This window comes from Lonchura striata, chromosome 8 (assembly GCF_046129695.1).
Source record: "Lonchura striata isolate bLonStr1 chromosome 8, bLonStr1.mat, whole genome shotgun sequence".
NCBI classification, from domain to species: Eukaryota; Metazoa; Chordata; class Aves; order Passeriformes; family Estrildidae; genus Lonchura; species Lonchura striata.
The window spans coordinates 19,391,224-19,411,033 of NC_134610.1; the positions used below are offsets into that span (position 1 = coordinate 19,391,224).

Sequence of the window (19,810 nt, forward strand, 5' to 3'; positions counted from 1 at the left end):
TTTGACAGACCAGAAGAAAAACAACCATTTAGATGCATGAATAGAAATGCTAACACTGTAGAGTACAAGTTAGGGTAAAAATCAAGACAATGACCTATGACACAAGTAACTGAAGTAAGTGCTAAGCTTCAGCACACTTTTTTTTTAATAGGTTTCAAGCCTATTTCAACTACACATAAACTTGAAAGAGACATCAATGCTTTTGGAAAAGATACACGAACTACAGAAGGTAGTTTATTTTGATTACCTCCAGGGGCAGCTAAATACAAACCATTACATCATTAATGCATGTAATCGATCAAAATTTACATGTTCAGAGACATTCATTTAAGGCAGTAGTTGGTGATACTATTGTTCAAAGGATGATCCAAAATGTGTCCAGATAACAGTAGACTAAAATAGTGCTTTCATTATCTTTATTTAGAAATTAAGAGTCAGACATGGATAAATACACCATTTCACCAACAGGAAGGGAGTAAGAGTGCTCTACTCTTATTAGCCAGAAAGAGAAGTACAAACCAGATTCATGCAGACTGTTTATATGATAAAGCAGTGAAAGCTTTTCTGATGTTGGCAACAAATGCAGAAAAATTGTTAGTTTCTCTCAGTTTAAGCTGTAACTCTGCCATACAGTCCAGAGGAGGAGTACAGGAAGTCACTAAAATGACACAAATTTGCCAAAGATTAGACTACTACTAAAAGAATAAATCATTACTAGTGTTTTCCTGCACCTATGAAATACTGACGTACTTTGTTAACTTTCTATGTTTTCATTTCCACCTGCATTATTTTTGAGAAGCCTCATTTTCTTTCAGCAAAGAGAAAGCCTCAAAGAACATAACAGGTTTTTTGATTTACTGACCTCCCACTCAGTGCTGTGCTCCTGCCTGAATTGTTACAGCAATTTCCAGGAATCCATAGCCTGCTCAAAAACTGAAACACATTCCTAAACAGTTTTGTTGCTCTGCTGGCAAGCAGATTGTAAACTGATGTAGCCCAGCGTGTGATAGACTTAACTTCAGCAGTTTAAATCTGAATTAGTAAAATTGGGAATCTGCTCAGTTCATACCAAGGGGCATGGCAGAGCCCCAGTAACACCTGTCTAGAAGCCATCCAGCACTCAAATTCCACAACTGAAGTAAAATCCATATAGCTAAACCAGCTTTGAGATCCAAAAGGCTGTGCCCTTACAGAAGGGGAATGCTGGATTTCAAATTTTATTCTTTCACCTATGTCACCCTTTTTCTGCCCTCTAGGCTTCTGGAACAAGTTGAAATATGCCTATCAGCATACACATCCGCTGTAGCAGAAACAAATTACAAATGAAGCATCCTCATCTTTGTATATGGTCCTTCTCTTGCTTTGCTTGATACAAAGTAAACAGCACCTCCACAAATGGAGGGCAGTGAATATAAGCAGTCATATTTTCATGTAAGTTAACAAGATAAACATAATTAATGAAAAAATATTACCACTGCAAGATTTTTCATTTGGCAATTGGAAGATAAAAAATTACAACTAAACTGCACTTTACTCCCCCCCTTTTTTCAAACAGAGGTGTCAGATTCAATTCTCTTACTTAAGTATTCAAAATTCACATACCTTCATAGTCCCCTTGTTCATTTATGGAAAGGGTACAAATGTACGGCTTATCAGGATCTTTGCGGTCAATGTGTCTGAATATGAACTGTAATTGCTCATCTAAAATAAACACAAACAGAATTAATTAATACCACTAACCTCTGCTGCAGAGTCACAGTGATGACTAAAAATCACAATACAAAGTTAGTTTCAATTAATATTCCTAGAACACTTAGAACTTCTTAGACAAATTAAGCAACCCTGGCCTTTTTGCAAGACAAATGCATTTTAGCATATTTTGCCATTTGAGGGACAAATGTAGCAGCTGGACTAAGCCAACTGATCAAGTGTGTAAGCTGTGTGCTCTTCACTGCACAATCCAACATGAACCATATTGTATCAGTGCACACAGAAACTACGGAAAATACAGAAACCTACCCGGAATTCTACGCATCTCCAACGCAAGATGCTCTTTAAACAATGCTTTAATCTTGCTCACTTTTTCCACTTTCTCCTCGGCAGCTTTATTTTTTGAAGCTTTTACTAGAATTTAAAAGTCCATTGTAAGTAACAAAGGTAAAACAACCACATAAAAAACCATTTAGAACAGCAGAAAAGCCACAAAGACCAAATGTTAAAAACAACCCCTCCTTCAATTAAGAAAATTACTTATCCTTTTCTTACTTACTTTCCATTTTCTTCATCAACTCTTCTTCAAGCTCTTGGATGCTGTCAGTCAATTTCTTCTGCTGCTCTTGTTCTTGATTTAGCTTTGATTTTATTTCTGACAATTGCTGTTCCTTTTCTGCTATATATTTGCTTTGCTGGAGAATCTCTGAAAGGAGGCAAGAAAATATGAACATATACAGTTGATTAAGTATGTCCCTGCTATTTAAAACTTAAGTAGTTTGAAATTATTTATATTAATAAAACACAGTGGAATGCATGCTACCACAGCTGCAGAGTGAAGTCAGCTTAACTATACCAAGAGCCTCAAATGAAAACTTAAAATGAAAGTTATTCCTAAAAAGCTATGAAGTATGGAGCTGCTCTGAGACTTTAATGAGATTAAATTTGTTTCTGGTGCCAACACTATACACATCTTCAAAGCAGGAAGATGGTGGCTCCTGCCCACAGGTAATGACAGAATGCCAAGAATGGAAACACTGACTGATATGAGAGTTGCAATCATTTTTACCTGATATTCTGAAGTTTACAAAATTCAGCTAAGTTAACCCTAGACTGATGAGCTGACAGTATTCTCTTACTAATTCGGAAAAGACATAACTACACAGTACTTAGCTTTATTAAGCAATTTAATTTACTTTTCCTACTGCAGTCAGAAAATTCTGATACTCTATTGTTTTAAATACTTATGCTCTATGCAGAAAACATATTTTTGCATCATCAAGGAAATTTTTCAACGAATTGCTTTTGACTTGAAATTTACATTGTAAATTCATATTGTAATCAACCCATTATGTTTGGGTTTAATTCTGTCTTCACATTCAAAAAGGTAAGTAATAACATCAGAATGAAGTTAAACATACATACTATTCAGGTGTATTAAGTTAATTTTATAAAGGTTGGACATAATAAATAACTGTACCATTTTCACACTCGTGAATTTTGTCAATCATCAGGTCCTCTTCTTTCAGCTTCTTGGACCATTTCGCTGTAAGGGAAAGTTACTTCAGTTATCTGAAGAAGATTGACGACAAGTCGCAAAAAGCAGAGTTAACAGGAGCATAGAGCCTTTGTACCTGCAAGAGCTTCTAAAGTCTCCTTGCACAAATCTTTCAGCGCTGAAGTCTGATTGTTCTGTTCAGTGCCATAACTGATTTTAAACTGGACCCAAAACTCTTTCATATCTCTTTCAAAGAGTGCCACTTCATCTTCCGCCGGTGCGTTACCCATAGCGCCGTACCGAACCTGGGGGAGAGCAGACGTCAGGACACGGGAGGCAGAGACAAACGCTCGGGCCGGTTTTACCGCCTCGCTGGTTGTTCAAACCTCTTCGCGCAAGTGGTTTTGTTGTCACCGTGGGCTCCGTGGGAGCCGCGTTTCCCGCGCTCGGTTCCCGCGCTCGGTTCCCGCGCTCGGTTCCCGCGCTCGGTTCCCGCCGCCCCTGGGCGCCCCCGGCCCGCGGCCGCCCCCGCGCCGGGCCCGGCCCGCACCCACCGCGTCCGCGCGCGCCGCTGCCCGCCGCCAACGGCCGCGCCCGCCCGCCCGCAGCAAGCGCGCCGCTGATTGGCTGAGCGCCGCCGGGCCGGCCGGCCGTTGCTGCGGTAACGGGCGCGAGGCGTGGCCGGCGTGAGGGGCGCGGCCGCCATGGTGGCGCGGGCGGCGCCGGGGCCGCTGCGGGGCCGCTGCGGGGCCGCCCCTTCCCTCGGGGCTGGTTGGGATGGCTTGTCGGGGTCTGCTGGTGGGGCGGTGGAGGCGAACAGCCTGTTCCCTGCTGAAAAAACAGCGGCTCATTTACGCTCCTCTGAAGCCACAGTTCATGGAACCCATTTGCGGTAACTGGTCATAAATTTTGTGAGTTTCCGATTTGCCTTCTAATTTTCCCGGCTTACATTCTCTCAAGAATGTGGATGAAGCTCGTTGCGACGGGAGAATGACGCGCAGGGGTGATTGCAGTCCTTTTTGGTGCGAACAAAACCAGCATACAGTAGCCCTGCCTGTACCCAGTCAAACATTGCCATAAACGTCTGTCATAGCGAGTTTGCTCTTTATGGCAGTGTGACTGGTTTTTCTCCAGTTGTTTATAGTCCCTTTTAGCTCCTGATAAGCACTAGTTTGTGGTCTAAGATAGCAGCCTTCAGTTTACTATGAAAGCTACTTTTAATAATTTTGTTACCATAGCTAATGAATTTGCCCTAATTTTAGTTTATGCTAGTGGTATTTAATCCCAGAATAAGGTATATTTAGGATAGCTTTGAGGATTGCTGTCTCATTACTATCTTCCACCTGTGCCATGCTTAGTAAAGTCTGAGCCGGGACCACCAACTGTTAGTTCCACTACTCTTACATTAACTTTTACCCCACTGTATTCCTGTCTTGTTTGATTTGGACACACTGTTCTCCAGATTTCACAGTTTCCTCAGCATTGTTCCTAAAGCTAACAGATCCCTGTTTCTTACCTACTTCACACTTAAATGTACTGAAGTTGGGCTGGTCCAAGGATGATTATCTAGCCAGGTATGAATTTGGGCACTATGGAGCTATACCTTATGGCTTTTTTTTATTTAGGAACATTTCTTGCCTAGCCAATTGTGTACTATTGATATAAAGTTTCAGTGTTGCTCCTGACATTATTAGCCTTTATTATTTGAGCTCATAACTTTATGAATACACAATTTTCCCAGGCCCTGGAGTTTAGTAAATACAAATTAAACTAATCTAAACAAGTCCCATTTTCTAATCCATAATCTTTTGGTGGGTTCTACAGCTGGTTAACACAGATAATGGGTTCACCCCACACTAGCAGGCACTAGCTCAAAAATGTTAGGTGTCTTTTCTTCATCAGTGAAGTTCTTCTAGACTCATTGGTCCTATTCCTTTGTTTTACACTTTCACTGTTTCAGACTAAATATAGTCTGTGACATTTACTGGCAGAATCCATACCTTAATTGATCTCTTTTCTCATTCATTTAGAGGTTTTGAGAGACATGAACTGTACTATAACCTATCTTCAACCTTTCCCACAACTGTCCACCATCAGTTTACCAAGTGTGTGTTTCAGAGAAGCACAGTGATTTTAGCAAGTCCTAATTTTCAGTTCAAACTGATGGTTTTTGCCAGCTACAAACAGGAATATGGCCTCATGGCCCAAACTAGTGCAGGTCAGATGCTTCTTCAGTCCTCTTCTGGGTCTGATCCAAGAGGCTCCATAGACAGAAATGCTGGCAGCCAGCCCACCATAACTCTAGGTCAGACAATTGTTCTGCAGTGTTGTTTTCTAAATGTCTGTCCTAGGAAGGCATGGAGTAGTCACGGATGGAAAAAAGTTTCAACAATGGTTTACCCTATTTAACAGTATGAGCTTGGCTGGAGACCACTAATTGTGCTATTTCTGCATTTTCCAGCTCTTCTTGGGTGTCATTTTAACCTCAGGCTACTTGGTTAAATTCAAGTTGCCAAGGGGCACAGCAGCAGCCACAGAGTGACAGTTCCCTGCAGTCAAACTGTAGGGCAGAATGTTGCCAACAAAAATCTGCTGCTTTATTTTATTGGTAACAGAATAGCAGTCCTGGCCAGTTGAGTGCTGGGTTAAAAGGCAGCTGAAAAGTCTAGCTCAGGGTTGGAGAGCTACTGCAGCTTATGAGGACATTCTAAAGGAGCACAAAATTGACAATCTGGTACTAATGAACTGACTCAGCTACTTCTTGTGGCAGGTTTCTGAGTCCCTGGGCTATGGTTGGCATAGGGCTAGTTTTAAGAATTGGAGCAGGCTAGTTTCAGGGATTAGAAAATTACAGACAACAATCTCATTGGAAAGGAAATTGAATAAATGGGTTGGAGATTGTTGCCCTGATGGGTTCAGTTCCATTTCTGCCTGCAGTTCATGGAACTTGAAGGAATTTTATCCTAAGTTGCTTCTAATTTCTAAAAGGTAGTTCTTCATACTTAAAATAAGTAAAATTCCTTAGATGTGACTTTTTCATAGACTTGCCAGATTTGTATTCCATGCATGGTTTGCACTTATAAACACAATGTAATTACATTACTAATTACATTACTAATGTAAACAAATATTAAGGTCTGGCAGGTCTGGTTATTGTTATAGTGCACAGATTAGTTTTGTTGGCTTTGTGTGCTTGCATAGTTAACTTTATAGCAAAGAGTAATGACTGTACTAACTAGGAAAGATCAGATTAAGGTGGCAGAATAAAGAGAAGGAGACTGGGCCACGTTAACTATTGCTAAACCTCTATTGGTCAACCCAACCCTAAAAAAGCCTGGTCCAATGAGGAATGCTTGAGGACATGGGATAAGAAAGAAAGTAAAAAATGAGAGAGAGAGTGCAAGCTTCTTGAAATATTCTTCTCTTCCTAATTAAAAAATTAAGGTGTATCTTCTCAGTGTTCTACTTGGAAAACATTCCCACCTGAGAAAATACCTGTCAGCTGTTGTATACAGTGTCTGTGGTGAACTTAGTAAATTGCTTGTTAATCCTTGTAGTTGTTCCAGTGTTGATGGAAATACTGGTGTGGAAATTCATGTTATTGTTCAATTAACTAAGCATAATGTACCAGAAAGTTAGGCCCATTACATAGGCCTCCATTAACAGTGGTTCAAAAAATGTTTGCTTTGGTCATTTTTCCATGCCTTGCAAACATTTACTTAAAAGCATCTGTTGACTGTTATGTAATATTTGCTCTTATATGTAGGTGCAAGGCAGCTGTAAACATTTTATCCTCCCTTCAGTGGATCATCAGCATGACTCTTGCTTTTACATTTTATGTGTGTTTTTATTTATATATATATATATATACACACACACACACACACGTATATATGAAGTCTTCGGTTTTGTTTGTCTTGGAAGACACGGTAAATCAATAAATTATCAATAAATTTAAAAATATATGAACACATAGCATTTGAAAGGTTTTTGCTTTGAACTAAGAACTTATTTATGTGGAGGCCAAACCTTGACTCTCCAATATCAAAATAAGAGAAAGCTTCAATGTAAAAACTTCATTGCTTACATTTTCTGACCATTTTGTATAGCTTATTAGGTTTCCCTGCAATTCCCCACACTAAAGGATAGAAAATAGTTTTATTTCATGTATTATCTCGAGTGACTTTAAAGCACTAGGGGGATTACAGAAGCTTTTTGCAGTGCTTTGCATAGAGGAGTGAGGGAGAGTCTATTGAGGAAGTGATTTTCCTTTGTCAAACAAGTTATTAAATATAGTATATCAAGTCATGTTTCACCATCTTTGTTGGTTATTACAGCTTGGAAGGTCTTTAGTGTCTCAGACATTTATTGATTGTGTAATATGACAGGCAGGACAAGAGATTATGTCAGTTACTGATTTTCTCTTGGATGGAGCAGGATCATGACTGATTCTAGGCACAGTGAGACCTGCCTCTCCAACAGAAACCACATACCTGTTCCAAAACTTCCATGGTATCTGTTTTGTAAATTGTGGATTTGTTGAGGTTTTTTAAACATCCTTTATAAATATGACTCCTCTGGTATCTCTAAGGTGAGGATGTAGGAACTTCTGAAAAACTCAGAAAGAATGTAGGAGAAAATGAAAGCCTTTTCTCTTGCTGTTAGTCTTTATTATGTCAAAGGTTCTTATCTTTATCTGAGCATAAGAATCAGCAGCAAAATCCTGAAAGTTAGTATCAAGAGGTCTTCAGCATTTATACTAAAAGAGGTTACTTTGCTGAAACATTGCCAAGATATGTCTTCAAACACTAAATTCACAAGGTTTCTGGAGAGCCAGTGTGCCTGAGGGGTTCTGTCTGAAGACTAGTTCAGCCTAAGCAGATGCATCAATGTCCTAGTGCATAGATAATATGGATGGGTGGGTTTGAATTTATAAATAAAGCAAACACCCAAGAAGTTATTGCAATTATTGCAGTGCCTCTGCACATCCTGTGTCAGAGGCAATTTTTCAAATACCACTGGCTGAGTGGTGCCATTAAAGAGAGACTGTAAAATGACCTATTTTATTACTTGGTAGACTCTCCTGAGGACATAAAATTGTATCTTGATGGAAACTAAGGTACTGCAAAGTATTTTTTCCTAATAGAAAAATAATTATTTTGACTTAACCTCATAATTGTTGCTCTTTTAACCAAGTACTAGAAGTAAGATGTCTGTTATTCAGTTGCCGACTGACTTGGTGTTTGCACTCATGTTTAAAGCTAAGTGTTCTTGCTAAATTAGATTGGAAAACAGAAGAAGACCTCAGATTTTCTACATTTCTGCATACTACACCCAGACATGTCTAAAAGAGTAGGTTTTTTTATTGTTATATTGTGTTGCTTATCTTTAAAGGCAAGATACTTTTGCAGTAAAAAATGTAGCAAAAGAACATTTTCTTTAGCAATAATGTACAAAGAGTTATTAGAGAGAAATTTGAATTTGGAAGGGTTTCCCTTGAAATCAGATAACACTAGTTAAAGTGAATAATTTGGTCAGTATATAGAGAAATATTGTAGTTATTGAGAAGCATCGCATAGAAACTTTTAACTTTAAAGTTTTCTATATGGCTAGTGCAATTGGTAGCAATAAACATGTAGGATTTAAATGTGCTAAAAAATGTCTGAAACGAGGCTATTATTAGCTAAAATAAATGGGAGTAGTTAAAGTAAATGTGAGATTGTGTCAGGAAGAGAAATCTTCTACATCCATTTAATTGTCATGCCTTATTTGTTTTATCTACTTAATGTTTCCATGTGATTTCCCTGATCACACATCATGAAGCTCTCTTAAGCCATTAAACCCCTCTTCAGCAAAAACAGTTAAGTAGTTCATATCTTTGCCTCCACAGCTTGTGCAGTTTAGCTTGAAGTGCATGGAAAGAGTTTTTGGGAAGTGTGCAGTCTATATATAGAGCTGCTTTTGTCTTCTAACTTACACTGTTTCAGATATACAGATAATAATTTGATATAAGATATGAATACATCAGAATATTAGAGCCTGATAAAGAGCTTAAAGTTTTCCTCTGATGGTATCAGAACTTGGTATCATCAGGCTTTTAGTATCCATTTAATCACTTGTAGAAAAATTTCTTTTCATGAAGCCACCTCAAATGAACATGCTATACTACAGTTATTAGTACTAATATTGATAAATCTGATATGCCAATATATTGTCTGCTGTAATCTTTTAAACTCCTGCTGTGTGGCAGAATCTGTTTGCTCTTGGCTGTTGGCTCTGGAGAACTGCTGTGCTTCACTTTGGAATAGTTCAGGGAAATTCTCCTGATTATCTGCTCCCAAGCTTGCTCTGGTTTGTACAGCAGGTGCCATTTCTGTCAGGCTGGGCAGCACGAAGGGGGGCTGCAGCTCCTGCAGGCAGAGGGGCACAGGACTGGCCTCAGGTAAGCAATGCCTGCGAATGGCAGTACCAAAAGATGACTCAGAGACTGAGTGTCATCTGCTTTGGGCCCTGGGTTAACAGGCCTCTTATAGGAAGGAAACAATTGTTTTTCAGTATTTTAAGAATATTGGTGCTTTAAATATAAATCTAGAGCTCAACAGCATGGTTGATATATGGATACTGGTTGCATTTTCCCTGACTGAAAAAATGTGTTTTGCAAAGTATTAGTTAGAGCCAAGTTCTGTTTCAAAATGAAATGTACAGTTTCAGTGACAGTTCTGTGAAGATCAGTAATTTGTGTATTCTTTCTATGCTTTATACAGGCAACACTTAATGAAGTACACACATTAGTAAGATGTCCATCCTGCTGAGAAATGAACTGTGAAAAAGTTTAAGCAAATATATTCCAACTGTTCCTACAAAGGATTGCACGAGTCACACATTTTATTTCCACAAAACTTTCCCCACAATTTGCTGCTGCTCAGCATGTACTTCACTTAGCTTCCCACAATTAAAATTTGCAAACAAAAAAGCTTTCCAGTGCTAAGAGACTCACATGCTTTCCCAGAGATGTGGAGCCACGTGTTTTGGGAATGGCTGGGTACACCACGCCAATATAATATAAAGGCAATGTCAATCACCTTCTCTCACTTTTTAATAGCTCCCCTCTATGATTCTCATTCTCTGTCACTAGAAACTTAAGATTAAAGGAACTTTACTATATTTCAAGTACAGTTTAATCCATTAATATGGATCTCCTTCACAGCAATGGAGTGCTTATCATTCAGCATTTACAGAGGGACTACAGGGCTTACCAGGATTTCCTTAATTTTATGTCATATGTTGGTGATCCTCGGAATATATTTTCAATTTATTTTCCTCTTTGGTTTCAGCTCAACCAAGTGGTTGGTACTAAAATGATATGGGTGGCTGTCATTGGTGATTGGTTCAACCTCATATTTAAATGGTAAGAAGTTGGATTTGTTTTAAAATTTGGTATTTTTAATAATAGTTACTATATGTACCTCAAGTTCAGAAAACTTTCTGTGAATAATGTATTAGTAGATTTTCCCTGGTAATTATAAAATAGGAATTCAGAATGAAGATATTTAAGATATTTGAAATAACATTGTAATAAGATGAGAAGAACCTGTAGAACTATTATAGAATAGCTTTGCAAATATAACTCTTCTTCATATTCTTTGTATGATTATTAATTATGCTTTGCTGAGGCCTTCTTAAGTAAAAATATTTTCATTTAATGTTGTTTTGGTTTTTTTTTGGGTCAGGATTTTATTTGGCCATCGCCCTTACTGGTGGGTGCAAGAAACAATGATTTATCCTAATCAGTCAAGCCCATGCCTTGAACAGTTTCCTATAACATGTGAAACTGGACCAGGTAAGAAATGCTGGAGATTTCCTTGGTGCATTTGATAGGTATAACTGCTTCAAGCGGGAGAGAATGGGACTTAGGAAGGTCTTATATGATATAGAAATCTCAGAGCTTATGTATACAATAGAATACCAAAACAAGTAGAGGAAAAGGAATAAATACAATAGATATTTGCTGTATGACAAAAGTATTTCTTTCATTGCCTTTAAAAGATGCAAGGGAGGGGGACTTGCTTTAAAAAAAAATACTACTAGAATATGAACTGGCATATTGAAAATAAATTTTCACAAAATTTGTGAAATATATTGTTTCATGTGTTCCAGAGCCCAGGGCTGCTGAGTTTGAGGGCGTGTTTGCTGTTGCAGCAAATATTCAAACCCCATAAACTAAGTAGAAGATTCAGGGTAAATGACAATAGTCTCAGCAAGTGGTTACATAATGTATCACAAGTGGAAAAGAACCAGAACCAGACACTGCCACTGAATGTGTGTGTGTGGGAGTATGTGTATAAATATATGGGGAAAAATTATTTTTTAAATGTACCTTTTCGATATATTTTCACTTTTTATGTCTCATTATCTTCTCTGTGGAAATAAAATGCAATACTTATGAAGCTAAATGAATTTGTGCAACCCTAATTATGTGCAATAAGATGAACTTGCATTGAGCTAACTGAATTTAGTTTAATTTATTGTGCAAGAAAATACTGACTGTGGAAATTATGTGCTTTGCATCTTGTCAATGCCACTGAAAGCTTTTAAGCAGTTTGCATAGCTGAATTCTGTTAATAGTACCCTGCATTGCATCCTATTTTAATTGTGAACAAGTAGCTTAAGCCCCTGTATTAGGCACATTTTAATAATGCCTGGTCTTTATGTAATCTGCAGTCTCTTTCAAGTTTCTTCATTTGGGACTTAGCACAAAATATTGAAGTCCTTCAGATCTTATCAAAAGCCTTCAGAACTGAGCCCATTTAGTGCTGTGTAGATCCGAGCCCTGGCTCAGGAGACAGTCAGTGTGTTTCATTTTGATTCATTGAACTAGAAGGCATTTCTCCTTGTCACCGTCTTTCTGAAAGGTCATTCCTATTTCTGTCCAGTGAGTACAACTGTCATATTGATTCCTTCTTTGCACTTCTAATGACTTTGAGAATTATGCTGGACCATTAAGAGTGTCACTGAGCTGTTTCTCATTAGCAAGAGGAGGTGCTGTCGGTGCTGGTGTTATGTGCATACAGTCATTGTATGAGCTTACGTGGTACTTCACACACTTTGAAAATAGCAATTTATATTAAAAGATAAGAGAAGCAGCCATAGACATGAGAAAAGCAGATCCAAATACTGCTAGGATAGCCTGAACCCCAAACTCCATGTCTCAGCAAAAGGGAAGCTGAGGGAACTGTTCACGTGACTACACAGCAAACAGTTGAGGACCTGAATTTGGTTTGTACTTCTGGAATTAACTGAACTAAAACCTGGCAGCCATTTGTTTTCTGGTATTTGTAAAACTTTAAGAATATAAATCTTAAGGTGGAATTTATGCTGTTTCAAGTAGGTAATTTGCAGATAAACTATGAAATACTATTCCTAGGTGACATTTTCCCAGATGAAAACAAAGAGAAGCTTTTCCACTGCTGACATACAATGTTACTGCAGTGACATTTGTTCCACTGTGAAGTTTAGGAGTGTACATCTGATAGGAAATTAACAAAAGAGCTGATAGAGTGACTCTAAATGTACTGCCAAGCAGAACAGCAAAAATGAATGCAGGGAGTCAGAAATCATTGTGCTTGTTCTGCCTAAACATTTGCTTTACTACTTCACTGAGATATTCTTTTACTCTGTGCACTACTAGATAGTGCTGGCTCATATCACATTCTTGAGCCAAAATTATGTCTTCTGATAGTGAAATAACCCTGTCCTTTCTTTTTTGTCTCCACAGAAAGCCAAGATGTAAAGGTCCCAGATTTACAGATTCAAATTATTTAATTTTTTCTTCCCTATTTTGATTTGTGGAATGTAAATCTGGTGAACATGAGAAAGGAAGTGACAGAGTGATTTTAGGAATCACTTCCCTTGCATCATGCCAGCATACCTTGTTTTATGGTGATTTTCACAGTTGTAGGAATTTCTCTGTAGCTTCATATTGCTTCCAGTAAAATTAAAATTTTACTTTTTTAATTAAAACAAGTGACAGATATATTATTCTATCTTGGACTAAAAAGAAATCACTGTTGTTCTCTATATGAGAGAGTGTTCCCTGTTATAGACTGCTGTAGGTAGACTACTGTGTGCTGTACTTGTGGGTACAGCAATTAGAGCATCATATCATGTGCCAGTTTCATTGGCAATCTGCTTTTAATCTGGTTGGTATTTTACAGCACCTTAAAATTTATAAAATTTCTCAAAGTAAAGCATAAAGACACATTGTTTCCATGCTTCAGATACATTTCTAAAATTATTACAAAACTACTCAAAATGTTAATTACCTGCACTGTAATATTGCTAATGAGACACAGCTCACAATTGTTAACACCATGGTAATTGCAGAAGCAATATAAGATAAAAAACAGCTTGGAAGTGCAATCTAAAGTTATACTAGTACTTTAGTTTAGAATGTTACAAAGAGCTAAATTTCTGTTGCTCCTGTTAATTATGGGGAGGTTCATTCAAAACTTTTCTTATGTGATCCTCATACATAATTTCTACATTCCATGCTACAGCTCTACGACAGTCCTAGGTGATTTTTAAAATTTTTAAATCCAAGTAATGGGAAAATAATATACTTTCCTTTCAAGATTCCAACTTACAGCAGCATAAAATGAGTAAGCTATTACCTTTTCTGTTTCAGACAAGTATTATGGATTCCTTATAGGTGGACCTTCTGAAAAATTCATGTGGCAAAATTAACTTTTGGGAAACAGTTCACATTCTTTCAGCCTTTGTTAGCCATTTCCCTTCTAAATTATTAGGTGCCTGAGTAACTACCAGTAGACATTTTCTGTATGACAGATGTCACAGTCTTCATTCTTGAGTTGAATATTTCCTTTTTGTTTTTACTAGGAAGCCCATCTGGACATGCCATGGGATCATCCTGTGTCTGGTATGTAATGGTCACAGCAGCACTTAGCTACACTGTTAGGTGGAAAGATAAATCAGCTGTTACCCTTCACAGGTTAGTGTCTTTCCTTGATTCCAACTCATTATATTCAGATATTTCTTTAAATACATGCTATGTTTTTAATGGACTTAATTTAAAGAAATACTCACAATTTGTGTGTTTTCTGTAAAAACCAACAACCCTTTGTTATTATCTACTTCAACTGAAGAAAAAGTATATTAAGAGGATTTATCTGTTTTTATAGTCTGGTATTTATTTACAGACATTGCATACAACATCTCTGAATCAGTCCTAAATCTTAAGTGCTGGAAAGTTTTAATTCTATAATTGTCACTATGTGTTGGATTTTTTTGGTTAGTACATGAATGTACTGCTTTGGTAGTCATCCTTCACCCATTTAAAGCAAATGCACATAATGTTGACAAAATTCACTGTAATGTGTTGCTCAGCTCTGTGGGAAAGTCCTGCAATTGCTTTGGTGGCTGTTCTTTCTAAGGCTTCAAGGTTGTTTTCACACTGTGTGAATTTTGTCATGAAATAATTGAGTTTTGCATATAGCAATAATTGAGTTGCATATAGCTATGACTTCACAATGAGAGATATGTTTAAGATATTAGTCCTAATTTAATCTGCCACTGATGACTTCCATCACTTAAACTGCAGAGGTGTCTTGGACCTAAAACTTCTGAGATCTGTTCATGGAACCGCTCTTGATAATGTTTTAGTACTGACTTCTAGTTTTTAATGATCTGATTCTAAACTACTCTACTTAGTAAACCTCTGCTGGTAAAAGCATGAGCCTTACATGATGGGTCTTGGGATAAATAAGTAGATGAAATATCTTGTCTTAATTTTTAAGCATCTTCCTTTTACCTCTTAGACTAACATGGTCATTCCTCTGGAGTATTTTTTGGATTATCCAGATCAGTGTGTGCATCTCAAGAGTATTCATAGCAACACATTTCCCTCATCAAGTTGTTCTTGGAGTATTTGCTGGTAATGCTGCTATTTTTTCTTTCCTTTTTAACCTATATGCAATTTTTTTTAAAATATGAGATAAGAGATTTTTAGTAGTTGGACTTGTCTTTCAGCCCCAGTGTTGCCCTCCACTCTCTGGAAAGTCTGGGGTTTGATAATAGTCCGAAGGTAAAATTTCTGAGGTAGAATGTACCTGCTGCCTATGTAATTCACAGTGACGGGAGTGAGCCCTTGTGCACCTGCCAGTTGATGCTGACTTTATTATAGTGTCCACACTGCCTCAGACTAGCTCTGACTGCTTTGTACTGGCTGCATCTGATCTTTAATTGTGCTACCTGTGTGGAGGAGATCAGAGAGGAAGTTGCTCCTACATGGCTCTGACCTTTCCTCAGAGGAGGAAGCTATTTGGGTCGCTTCAAATGGTGTCTAGTTGCAAAATAGCATGTGTGTAATGTGGACAAACACAGAACCATGGGACAAAATGGAAAAAAAATTGTAAATAGCAGGACAAACTCCCCTGGGTGATTTAAGATGCTTAAGTACATTTTAATTGGTATTCAGGGAGTCCAAACTATAAGCTGTATCTCTGGTATCTATCTGATTTTTAAGGAGGGTGACCAGTGCATTTAGCAGGGGCTTCCTGCTCATGTTCTCTCTCATGGATGCAGTGCACCTGGGCAGTGCTGGTTAACAGCTTTCCCTCTTCACAACCAGGATAAAATGAGTACAAGAGAAGATAAGTGTGTTCTGTGTCTTTTCCTTCAACACTCAAAGCCTGTGTGGGAACTGGTGTTGAATTCTGCATTGCTGGAGCCAGTCTTTGAGTGAGGGACTCTTTTGGAAAAGGAATGTTCCAGTTTACATCTAATATTTGATAGGTTGTCATCTGGGAGATGCAGTCAGGCCTTAAGGTATGCCTCATATCAAAACCATGTAGTGCTTGGTATTTTTTTTTTCCAAAGTGGCAGTTTTGAGTGGGAGGAAAGGTTTTGTAATGTACTGCAAAAGTGGTAAATTGTGTGTGTATATGTGTATGTATAAATATATAACTATATAAATATATAGATAGATAGATATAGACACACGCGTAGATATTTATTACATATTCTTCTGTCTTGAAAAGTCAAATTCTATAGGGACACTGTAGAAAATACTTCTTCAAAGTACAAGTGTGTTGTTCTCTCTAACACTGGGTTTCTAATCCACAGGCATTCTTGTGGCAGAAGCATTTGAGCATACCCCTGCTATTCAGACAGCAAGCTTCAGAATGTACATCAAGACAAATTTGTTTCTTTTCGTCTTTGCCCTTGGCTTTTATCTATCCCTCAAGCTTCTTGATATTGACTTGCTATGGTCTGTTCCAAAGGCCAAGAAGTGGTGTGCCAACCCAGACTGGATAAACATTGACACAACTCCATTTGCTGGACTGGTGAGGAATTTAGGTGCACTCTTTGGTTTAGGTCTTGGAATTAATTCTGAAATGTTCATCACAAGCTGCAAAGGTAAAAATAGCTGCAAGATAAGTTTCCGCATATTGTGTATAGCTGCTTCTTTAGCTACCCTGCAGCTGTATAATTTTGTTAAGATACCTACTCATACTGAGTATTTGTTCTACATTCTCTCTTTTTGTAAGAGTGCAGCTATGCCTCTGACTGTAGTTGCCTTGGTTCCATACTGTGTCCACTCGTTAATGGGGACAACTGAAAAGAAACTGAATTAGGTGAAGTTTCAAAATGGTTAGCAATGTAGGGATGGATGTGAACTGTTTGAGAACCCTCTGCAAAGGCAGTTTTGCTAATTCATTTAAAACAAGAGGATGCCACTGCATCTTTGATGTATTCCTGGTAAGTAACCAGTACATCCAAAATCAGTACACTTAAGCAGCTGAGAAATATTAGTTGCTGATTTTATTCCTAGAAATATTGCAAGCGCGCTGCAGTATGGTTAGAAATGGCCTAATACTCTGGGTCATAATGAAGTTTTAAAGTATAACCAACCATCTTTATTTAGCTATATGGTGGTATTTTAGTTCTGCCCATCTCTAGCTAGATAATGCTTCAAGCATGAGTTGTACATAGTGATACTCAATATTTCATTTTTTTATAAATAGATACTGTGTGTTATACTGCTACATAATGGTGTGACAGTATCATTCCACCTATTGTACGGCTGTATCCAGACACTGTGAAAAAGGCCAGCATAGTTATAAACAAGGCTTTATATTTAATTTATTGAGCTTCCTGAGCAAACCAGCTTCTGATTAAGTCAGATGATAAAAAGAAAGTTTGGACTCTGTAGAATATATTTTTGCATTACTGTGTGTTTTTTGTTACTTTTACTTTTTGAAAGTGGTCACATGAATCATGAATGTTACAGATCACACCTTCAATAGGGAAAATGCTTAAATATGGTGTAAAAAACCTTTGGTTTCTGTACATCTACACAGAGCAACAAATGAAAAAAGTTGTCAATAATTAAATTATCTCAGTATATGACCTCAAGGATGTTGTTCATGCTCCTGTATTCCAAAGGTAATTCCCTGCTAGTTCTCTCAGATCCACAGTCACAAGCCTGAATCATTGTTAGTAGTTGAGTAAATCATGAAAATATAGTTGCAGACTGTCACTTCAAGTTTCTATTCTTTGTTTAACTAAGCACACAAGTAACTAATATGTTGACTATATGTTTCTTATATAAAATGGATTTTCTAAAGGACTATTTTCCATTTTATTCATTATTTGGCATCTATTATTGTATATTCCCTTTCAGTGCACAATCTTTAAGCAGTATTTTGCTGATACCATCTTATAAAACTCTCTTTCTCTGCCTCTCTCTACATATGTGTGTGTGTGTGTGTGTGTATATATATATATATATATATATATATATATATATATATATATAGTCTTAGTATGCCTGGCTATTATATGAGGAATGAGGGTGCATATATATGATCTGAAAGCAATAAGGCTTAGAAGATGTAAACATGATATTGCTTCTAGACTTCCAATTAGGTAGGAGGTAATTGAAAGAATCTTATTTAATTGGGTAAACAAGGTGAATAGTTTGATGTTGGCCTTTGGGAATGAACAAGATAAAAATTACAGAAGCAAATCTGAAACAGGCATCCTTAATTAAGAGCCTAGTAAGACTACCATGACTTAAGAAAATTAGTAATCTACTTTAAGTCTGAGGAGTATTCTGCTTTGTGCATTTCCTGATATCTTCTCTAATGGTTCTCTGAACTTTTTCCTACAGCAGCTGACCTGAAACCATTCTTTTCTATAATTGTGACTCCTTAAACAAAATCACTAAATTCATGGGTCTAGACACAAACAATGAAGAACAAAGACAGCTATGACAAAGATTTTGTCTGTGTTCAAGTTACTGTGTGCTTTGTTATTCCCTACTAGTGAGACGACCTACAGCGGCATTGAAGAGCAGTAGCAGGTTGATTGAGGTGTTGTTCTGTTCCTGGCTCCTCCTAGCCAACGGTAGGGGATTCTTCATGCACAACTGTGCAAAGTTCTCACAGGCAGCATTTGCATTTAGTGGCAGTTTTAACCTGGGAGTTATGGGTAGAGATTACATTTCTTGGCTTCTAATCATGTGAGAGTCTCTGTTTCCCAACACTTACAAAGATTCTTGGTGCTTCTGTTGGGGTAGACACAACCATAAATGTAGAATGACAACTGGCATTCTGCAGTATTCTTCTAAGCTCTGTAAAGACAGGTAGGAAGATGTGAGCTCTCAGTCACTTTCTTGGAGTGTCCTCTTAGTTCATTATGTAATTTCAGTGCTTCAGGGAAAAGGACATAGAACATCTTCCTGTCTGAACCACCTCTTAATTTTTCTTCAACTATTAAGACATTATTAAATCAAAGAATGGTGATATTAATATGAATAATATCAAATGAATAAATTTAGTGTAATGTTGCTAGTAACTTCAGAAATTAACTGACTGATAATGCAATGGCTATAGGATGCTTTCTAAGCAGCTGTGTTGTTGTGGTATGGAGATTTGTGTAAGTGCTTGCAGAATCTCCAAAGAGGGCTCCTGAATCCTCAAACAGAATTAGCATTTTCAAGAGACGGGGGAAAGCGTCAAGGTAATTGTGATCTTTTGAAAGAATTAGAATTGAAAATCAGGAGCCAGTTGTTGCAGTGAAATAAACCTGCATGTCCCTTACTCAGGTTTCAGTAAATTTATTGCAGTCAAAAATTTTTGTCCAGCCCTTATTTAAATAGACTGTATGACCTTACTAAGAGCTCAAATTGTTAAAAATTTAAGCTGTAATTCCACCAGGCCTCTGCAGGTTTTTGAATTGTTAATATTTGGAACAGATACAGCACATATACGCTTGCAGGATGAGCTGGTGACTCAGCTTAGTTTGAGCCACAAACCTTTTGAATTAAGGTTTTCCTGTTAATAAAGAGAGTGGAAAGTGTAGGACTGATCCCCTTGCTCCCACTAGTGGGATCCGAGGAGAAATTTAACCTTTTATTCTTGACTTAGAGATGCCAAATAATTCCTCACTTAGAGATGCTCATAATAGTCTTGGGAAAATGCTATTCCGAAAGTACTTCCACCTCTCTGCAGAAAGATCTCATGAGGCAGGAGTTATATGAAGTGAAGCTGTCCCTTGCTTCTCATACAAATTAGCTGACAA

The 19,810-nt window shown here is 37.6% G+C and overlaps 3 protein-coding genes across 10 annotated transcripts in view; 1 reads left to right on the forward strand and 2 right to left on the reverse strand.

The window, feature by feature from the left end:
* Positions 1-402: 402 nt before the first annotated feature.
* SPC25 (SPC25 component of NDC80 kinetochore complex) lies at positions 403-3,819 on the reverse strand. 2 transcript variants are annotated; one of them, XM_021534755.2, is made up of 7 exons: positions 3,763-3,819; positions 3,345-3,513; positions 3,191-3,256; positions 2,270-2,416; positions 2,020-2,124; positions 1,603-1,701; positions 403-658 (listed from the first exon to the last, which is right to left on the reverse strand). In XM_021534755.2, exons 2-7 carry the CDS (start codon positions 3,496-3,498, stop codon positions 525-527), a joined length of 705 nt encoding a protein of 234 aa, XP_021390430.1. In that variant the 5' UTR covers positions 3,499-3,513; positions 3,763-3,819; the 3' UTR covers positions 403-524. The 2 variants fall into 2 exon arrangements, with proteins under 2 accessions (XP_021390430.1, XP_031361280.1); XM_031505420.2 differs by lacking the exon at positions 3,763-3,819 and adding an exon at positions 3,595-3,677.
* Positions 3,820-3,893: 74 nt separating this feature from the next.
* G6PC2 (glucose-6-phosphatase catalytic subunit 2) lies at positions 3,894-17,421 on the forward strand. 4 transcript variants are annotated; one of them, XM_021534763.2, is made up of 6 exons: positions 3,894-4,119; positions 10,543-10,616; positions 10,939-11,048; positions 14,105-14,216; positions 15,043-15,158; positions 16,349-17,421. In XM_021534763.2, exons 2-6 carry the CDS (start codon positions 10,567-10,569, stop codon positions 16,858-16,860), a joined length of 900 nt encoding a protein of 299 aa, XP_021390438.2. In that variant the 5' UTR covers positions 3,894-4,119; positions 10,543-10,566; the 3' UTR covers positions 16,861-17,421. The 4 variants fall into 4 exon arrangements, with proteins under 4 accessions (XP_021390438.2, XP_021390439.2, XP_021390437.2 ...); XM_021534764.2 differs by having other exon boundaries at positions 3,894-4,100; XM_021534762.2 differs by lacking the exon at positions 3,894-4,119 and having other exon boundaries at positions 10,397-10,616.
* Positions 17,422-18,150: 729 nt separating this feature from the next.
* Positions 18,151-19,810, reverse strand: part of ABCB11 (ATP binding cassette subfamily B member 11) — a 44,219-nt gene continuing 42,559 nt past the window's right edge. For all 4 annotated transcript variants that reach the window (XR_002465764.2, XM_021534760.2, XM_021534759.2 and 1 more), the window contains exon 30: positions 18,151-18,860. The gene's annotated coding sequence lies outside the window, so the exon portion shown is untranslated. The remainder of the gene's footprint in view (positions 18,861-19,810) is intronic.

Coding starts and splice junctions, on each gene's coding strand:
- G6PC2 (XM_021534762.2), top strand. CDS start 10,399: ATGGATCTCCTTCACAGCAATGGAGTGCTTATCATTCAGCATTTACAG. Junction 10,617..10,938: donor TTCAACCTCATATTTAAATG/GTAAGAAGTTGG, acceptor TTTTTGGGTCAG/GATTTTATTTGGCCATCGCC. Junction 11,049..14,104: donor AACATGTGAAACTGGACCAG/GTAAGAAATGCT, acceptor TGTTTTTACTAG/GAAGCCCATCTGGACATGCC.
- SPC25 (XM_021534755.2), bottom strand. CDS start 3,498: ATGGGTAACGCACCGGCGGAAGATGAAGTGGCACTCTTTGAAAGAGAT. Junction 2,417..3,190: donor AATTCACGAGTGTGAAAATG/GTACAGTTATTT, acceptor GCCTCCTTTCAG/AGATTCTCCAGCAAAGCAAA. Junction 2,125..2,269: donor GTTGATGAAGAAAATGGAAA/GTAAGTAAGAAA, acceptor TTTAAATTCTAG/TAAAAGCTTCAAAAAATAAA.